General features: G+C 29.0%; 1 protein-coding gene across 1 annotated transcript; it reads right to left on the reverse strand.

Moving 5' to 3' along the window:
• Nucleotides 1-869: 869 nt before the first annotated feature.
• On the reverse strand, nt 870-3,669 carry LOC114186308 (bidirectional sugar transporter SWEET2-like). The gene is made up of 7 exons (XM_028074366.2): nt 3,411-3,669; nt 3,288-3,324; nt 2,963-3,179; nt 2,692-2,850; nt 2,482-2,601; nt 2,204-2,355; nt 870-1,414 (listed from the first exon to the last, which is right to left on the reverse strand). Exons 1-6 carry the CDS (start codon nt 3,469-3,471, stop codon nt 2,242-2,244), a joined length of 708 nt encoding a protein of 235 aa, XP_027930167.1. The 5' UTR covers nt 3,472-3,669; the 3' UTR covers nt 870-1,414; nt 2,204-2,241.
• Nucleotides 3,670-7,910: the final 4,241 nt, after the last annotated feature.

The following is a 7,910-nucleotide window of genomic DNA, read 5'->3' on the forward strand; positions in this document are numbered from 1 at the left end:
AAAATACTCGATAAAATTTAAATACTAGTATATAATATTATATTATTAAAATGATTAACAAGTAGATATTTTTTAACGTATAAAATTATTATCTTTCTATTTTATTATGTGTGTTAAGAAAAAATATGAGAAATGCAGATAATTTAATTGTACAAAATTTGATATTAGTTATTTATTTTTAAACCATAGAGCTGAATACGTAACTTAACAGGAGTATCTTATAATTTAATATATATTGAAATTTAAACGGTTGATACGGAAATATTATTGAGGCCTTTTAAACATTTCATTTTTCACTATTATATTTTCTTTTTTAAATATATATATATATATATATATATATATATATATATATATATATATATATATATATATATATAATATATATATATATATGGTTGAAGATTATTGTTTTAGATTGGATTATGTTTTTCTATAAAAAGGACAAACTTTGATTGTATATTGTTAGTTTTCATTTTTAGCTCAATTAAAAAATGTTGAAGTTTATTAAGTAAAATGCAAAGAGGAAAATTTTGATAAAAATAATAATCATGTTTACTTAAAAATTAAAATTCTTAAATAAAAATGTATTTGCCTGGATATTGTGGGAGTGAAAAACATCCTCAAACAATTTGCTAATAACAAAAATTGAATCTGTTTAAATTACTACTTTTCAAAATTTTGATTAAATTTCTAGTCATGAAAATTAGCAAAGTTTTTAATTATTCAAGTTTTATGTATTATAAAAAAAAATAAGCAGAGCTGACATTATTAATATTTTTTTATAATTTTGCTGTTTCATAATTAATATAATCATGGCATAAAAATATAGCTGCTTAAATATTTGTCATTAAATGATTCAACAGCTATTTGGATATCAACAGAGACAAAGTATGTCTGCTGCACATAAGTTTTCATTAAGGATCAACATGGAACAACTTAAATAATTTGTACAAATTTGTCTCTAACATCTGATGAACTAGGAAAGGGCCTCAAAGCAAGAGAAGCTAGCTTAGACCATCACCAACGACTGCAGGAGTGGTGCAATGTGCCTTTCTTGCAATACCATATTTCAAAGCATTGTTCACCTCCTCAAGGCTTGCATAAATATAACCCTGAGTATTGTATACTGAATTCACCGTGCCACATATTGCAAAATAGATTCTCTTCAAAGGAAGTCTTGCAATAATAATGTAAAATAAGTGACAATCTATACCTATAAGTACCACATACCAGTACCTGTACCTCGTACCTGGTAACTATGATACACAAAATTTCAAGTTATTCATTGTCACAACTTCTGGTTGTCACCCTCAAATAGTAATTGCTCCTACAAATTGAATCAAACAGGGATGTTGCCAACTCCAGTTTCAGACCACATCTAGCAGCCAAAGGTCTTTTCTTACCCTGAAATCTGTTTTGTGCAGGAACAAGAAGCTGTCACTATAAGAACTACACTAGAAAGAGTTATTTATTACTGTAGCACTTATGTTAGTGAAATTTCCCTTTTCTTACTAGAGTACTACAGATAGAGATTGATATTTGCATGTTTTATGACGACATTGTTCCAGTTCAGTAATAACAGATCTATGCTGAATGAATCTTTCCTCATTATTTTATTACATTAAATGACATTTTGTTACCAGATAGTAAATATAGGTTACAGGATTCATCAACACTCTAAAAAGTTAAGCCACAAAGAGATAAATGATGAACAAAAAGGTTATAAAAGGCCACTTGGAAAATATGGAAAATTGGAAACAAATATAACATGGATTATGCTTCATGTCAACTAGCATGTTGTCTATTAGGAAAACTACCCATACAAATTAAAACTGTTATTCTATGTGGGCACCCACCAATCACATAATTTTAACTGAATAATTCTTGCTCACATACATTTTAACTATAAACCATAGATTATCAGAAGAGACTAACATCACCCTCTGGCTGCAAGGATTTTATCCACTAATTTCATAGAAAACATTCTTGTACCCAGAAACAAGTAGAGAAAGGCAACCTCATAAAAGTACTTATTTATTTCAGTAATAACCAGAAATGAGTATGCTGCATCATTACTTTTCTTCTTTGGAATCAAAATACTTATTATTAAGTCCATATATTGATTCAGTAGGAAAACTATCTTGTGCATTGAGAAGATTCTCATGAAAAGATTGCCTATGGCAAAGACCAGAAACATTACATATTTGCTTTTGCCTTTGGTCTTTTCAGCAGAACTGATCATACATATGACACTATCAGAGGTTCTCTGGAGCTGTCCCTGGATTTTTTCTCGTAGTAGAAGTATAATATCAACTGTGTCACTCCTAAAACAGTTCCTATCCCATTTGGCACCTACAAATCAAGTAAAGATTTAGGTACAGTTGTACTGCAAATATAAATCACCAAAATGAACATTTCAAACTAAAATGGGTATCCAAGAATAAAATAGATAAAAGTAGGAGTTGGAAGCAAACTTACATAAATGAAGGCATCATCATTGAACAATCCATAAAGAAAGAAAGAGGTGCTCATTAGGAAGGTGGAAAGTGAGAGATAAAATGGCATGAATTCAACACTCTTTGTCTGAATGACCAATTTCTGAGAAATATAGCATGTAATGTAAGTAAATTGACCCTTAATAGATATTGCTCATATTATACATGGAAATTAAGGAAACAACACACTCACAATTATAAACAATGGTGAGGCAAACATCGAAATGAGAGATGCACAGCTCAAAAATCCCACAAAGAACCGACGCATTTGAATGTCATCTATTTGCAAGCTTCCAACTAATATGATTGCAAATACTCCAAGAACTGCCACCAATAATACAATCATTCTCACCTACTCAATGGAAGTTTAAAATACAGTTTCAGAAGTAACCACTGAACTTTGTCCTCTATCATATAAAATAAATAAATAATCGTCCAAATTTCAACAGAATCAGAGATATAACCTTCTTTGATTTCTCAGCATACATCAGGAAGAGAATTATATACCCAAACTGAAAGACTGCTCCAATTGAGTTAACAGTTGTAACCAACAAATTATCAGTAGATATCAGAGGTGTGCCATACCACATGCAGATCAAGCAGTTCAAAAGAGAATAAATATATGGCAACCCTGAGAACATCTCCGTGGACCCATTTCTGATAATTCTCCTAAATGTGGGTCTGCGTATTAAAAACAGAACAAGAGTTACACTATGAACACAAATAAACAAAAAATAAATAAAAATCGTCTGACATCAACAGTTCTTCAAAATCCATAATGAAACTTACATGGGAGACACAAACAACCCAAAAGCAAACACATTCCCTGCAAATAAGCAAGTTAATATAGTGAAAATGTGATAATCAACAACTAAAATTGTTCTGCTTTTAATATAGAAATCATCAAAGCACCTGCAACCCCAGCTGCATCCTTGGCAACTTTACAAATGGAAAAAACAGCAAACAGAGACATTGATGGATCCTGAAACACCAACTCCAGATAGACACCAACAGAGTTAACTAAATGAAATCAAACCCTCAATTAAGCAAATTATACGATGCACTTTCTATTTGTAACAAATTTTGAAGCATGCCCTTGAAGTCGTCTGCCCTTTTTCTCACCAAGGTACCTCCTTTATCTCTCTCTTCAAAATCAAATTTATGATTAACGCTAACCTCATATATATCTATATATATTTTATTTATATATGGTTGAAGCAAAGGACTTCACAAATAAAATAAAATAAAAATAAAGTGACTTTCAAGCCACGAAAAAGAAACCAATTTGCATTTGAGATTTGAGTTCGTCCACATATTGCTATTAATTTGACGGCACTTTTTTTAGCCTATAGTGAAAGTGTGCTGTGTTGGGAATAAGGATGAGCTGTTAAGGATTAGAACGGTGATGAAAATATAATAATACCAATGTTTTCTCTTTCTAGTTTTTATAAATAATTTTATTTCACTTTATAAACTGATTTTCGTAAATTTTAATAAAGCACGTGGTTTAATTTTTTATATATTTATAATAAGATCAGCCATTTTATAAATAAAATATTTACTGGTTTTATTGAGGAGTATTGCACGTCAGAAAGACTATTAAAATTAAATGATGTTATTGTAAACAATTAAAAAAATGTTTTTTTTAATAGTCTTAATCTTTATCGTGGTTGAGTAGGATTGTTATTCTTAATTCTTATGGATATGTTCTACGAATATTCTTTGTATATATGAATCTTGAAGGGAATAAACCAAACCAATTACTGTATATTGTTATTTTCGATAATTTAATTTTTAGAATTTAGTCATTGAAGGAAACTATTTTTATTTTCGCAGATTAAGAAAAGTAATTAAAGTATTATTATAGTTATAATAATGTGAAATTTTTTTACAGAATACATTAAACTGACATTTCCAGTCGTTGTTAAAATTACATATCTCTTTTAATTATTCCATATATATATATATATATATATATATATATATATATATATATATATATATATAACACTGGCATTCTATATTTATTAAAAATAATATTGGTTCTTCAGTTGGATTTCATTCTGTTTTTTCATAAAAATATCATTCAAACAAACATAAAAAGTCAAATGAGATTTTGTTTGGTTAAATTTTAATATTATACTATTTATAATTAGTTTTACTATTTTGTATTATAAAAATGTTAAGCATTTAAAAAAAACAGTAAATTTTTCAAATGAAAAGACATTTCATAAATTTTGAATAATGATCACTAGTTAGTATAATATCTGTTACCAAATCGTCATAAAATTGGGAAATACAATAATTATAATATATTCAAATTCTGAAACAACTTCGAAATTTGTTATATTTGTTAGTTATTAATTAATTTTCAACAGATAATTGTTTTGCAGTTTTTTTTTTCAATCACAAGTATGAATCAAATTGCTCCCGATAGAATAGGAATTTTAGAAATTATTTGATTTTGATCACTTTTCAATTTTGTTTTTTAATATTATTTAGTTATTTTGTTGGATTAGTCGGAAAACTCCTAACATATATATAAAAGAAACTATTAGTGTTATTTTAATCTTTTATTTTGAAAAATACAGAAGAAATAATTTAGAAAAAAAAAACGCAATTCACGAGTCATTATAGTGTAACTGTAATTTTTATGATAAAACATAAGGGATAATTGATATAAAATGTTAAAGAGTGATTGAACAAGACTATGAAACTTTTGATATTATTAGGCAGATGTTAAAAGTCCTATTATATTATATATTATGTACGAATTTATTTTGATAAATTAAACAAACACTTTAAAAATAAATAAAATTTTTAATAAACTAGATATAATTTATGTTCTTACGGATAACAATTTCTCTAAAAGTTCACAACACTTTTCAATCTTCAATCTAAAAAGTTTCTTCATCCCTGATTTAGGGTTCACTTTTTCGCTTTGAATCGGAAAAGATCATATCTACAAAAAATACTCTAACATTCAAGTTATGAGTATACGTCAACAAATAATAAATATTGTAATAACGAATGTAATTAACTTATCCTATAAACATTCTAGTTATATCATGTTTACGAATTTTTACCTAATTGGATTTAGTTGAACAAGTACTAATAAGTCTTAATTATTAATCTTAATTAGTCACAATTTCTTTCTACTTTCATAATGTATTGACCGACATAATATAGTGTCAATCGAGAAGATCTCAACTATCTATGTAACATCCCATTTTTATCAGCTTAAAACTTAATAAAAATAGGTAGTTTCATCATAGTTTCAAAACAGATAATCCAGTTGACACAATACATTAATACAGTCTTACAACATATATGACTATAAAAATATATTACTTATACACTTAAACTAAACTAATAAAACTTTATACTTGAATCGACCACTACTAAAGCTCCCACTAAGAGGGCTCCTTCTCAACCATAAATGATGGCTCTTCATCCTCCAAAAGTGTCTCTGACATTGCAACCACATCTGCTCCCACCGAAAAGGTGATCATCGCAAAACGAAAACATACAACACGATACCGAAACACAAAAAGCAAGGGTAAGCTAATCTGATAAGAAAAAATCATGCAATTCAATTATAAATATAAACCATTCAATCTTTCTCATTTACACCAGAATCACGTAGGCCACCACAAACACAATATAGATATATTACTCTAGACTCGATATCCGGATTATGTAAGCGACATCAGGCCTCTTGGTGGCTTGCACCTATGAAGGTTCTCAAACTCTGCAGAGTTTGGGCTCAAGGGGTTATCACCCAACCACTCCCAGGGTAAGTCTCCTTCGCGTCTAAAACTGATCAAGTCCAAAGACTAGGACCTCCTGCTACTCCTCACGACCAATGACGGACCTAGGTTAGGACAAAGGGGAGCCAAGGCTCCCCCAAACTTTTAATTTTATATATATATATATATATATATATATATATATATATAATTTATATTATTTTTATTAAGTTATATATATTATATATTTTTATTGTTTAAAAAGTAAAATAAAAATTAATTTGATGGATTAGTAACAGAATTAAAGAGATTAAGGTTTTATATCTGGTTATAAGGTTTATCTACAATTAGTCATAAAAAAGTATGAAATAAAAGAAAGACAGATTAGGAAAAAGAAATTGGAGAACAAAGATAACAAATATGCATACTCACACGATCTCATTAATAAGTATCCTAATATGATATATGTATGTTAGATTTATGATTCTTCCATTACGATATTTCTCCCAAATTAAGTTTCCCAAAAATAGTATAAACCCTAACTATGATTTTAGGAATTTTTTGTATGAAATTGGCATGAACCTTAATTATATTTTCTCAAATTAATATAACCCAACATTATAAAATGTTGATATTTTGTATTTTCAAATGCATACAATGAATTAGTTGAATACTCTTGAATTGAAATAAAAATTAGAATACTCATTTATATGAATTCAACAAATTAAAAAAATTAAAAATTGAAAAGTTTGAATTGCATGATTTAAATAAAGAAAATAATTTTTTTAATTAAAAAATTATATATAAAACATCTAATTTGGCACCCCTACGTATTTTCTTCAAGTTCCGCCACTGCTCACGACATAATCTATTTTGCTCTATCTGAGCGTGAATGATTATTGGAGTTTCAGAATATCAACCAATAGTTAGTCCTTATGTCCTTACACATACTAAAACATACTCCTTAGAATTTCCCTTGAAATCCTAGTTCAATCACATCTTTTCATAATCCAAATTCATGAAATTTCACCACACCTATTACCAGTCATAACAATTCATGCATATTATAACTAAGTTCACATTTTAACATTCAAACATAGTTTCATCCATTAGAAACAAAGAAATAACACTAAGTTGTAGAGGTTCTCACCCAAGTTAGAAGGTCTCGCCCAAGCGAAAGGGCTCTCTCGCTTAGATGAGTCATTCTCGCCTAAGCGAGGCTTGAAACAGAGAACAACCCAAACTCTGGGCGAATTCTCGCTCAAGCTAAGTTGTCTCGCTTAGACGAGAGTGACTCTTGCTCAAGCGAGATTGGCTCGCCTAGGCGAGATCTCGAGTAGTGACAGGGATGCGTTTATGGTGTTTTTGCTCAGGCGAGAGCGACTCACTTAGGTGAAAATATCAGATTCCCAATATGTTCTCACATGCAACAACCTAGAATTCATGCCCACATTCAATCATATACCTAATCACACATTCCAAACATCAAATCAACACACAATTATGGAATCAAGTTCATCAGACATGGTTTATATGTGAAATTTAGAAGAATCAGTTAGCTTCCCTTACTTGCTATCCTGCTTAGACAACTTTATAAACATCAATGCCTTAAAAACGTCAACGCTTCTAACTCCACAAGATGCTCTATCTAAACATAGAAACA

Source organism: Vigna unguiculata, chromosome 5 (assembly GCF_037176805.1).
Source record: "Vigna unguiculata cultivar grain cowpea cultivar isolate G323 ecotype 2 chromosome 5, ASM3717680v1, whole genome shotgun sequence".
NCBI lineage: Eukaryota > Viridiplantae > Streptophyta > Magnoliopsida > Fabales > Fabaceae > Vigna > Vigna unguiculata.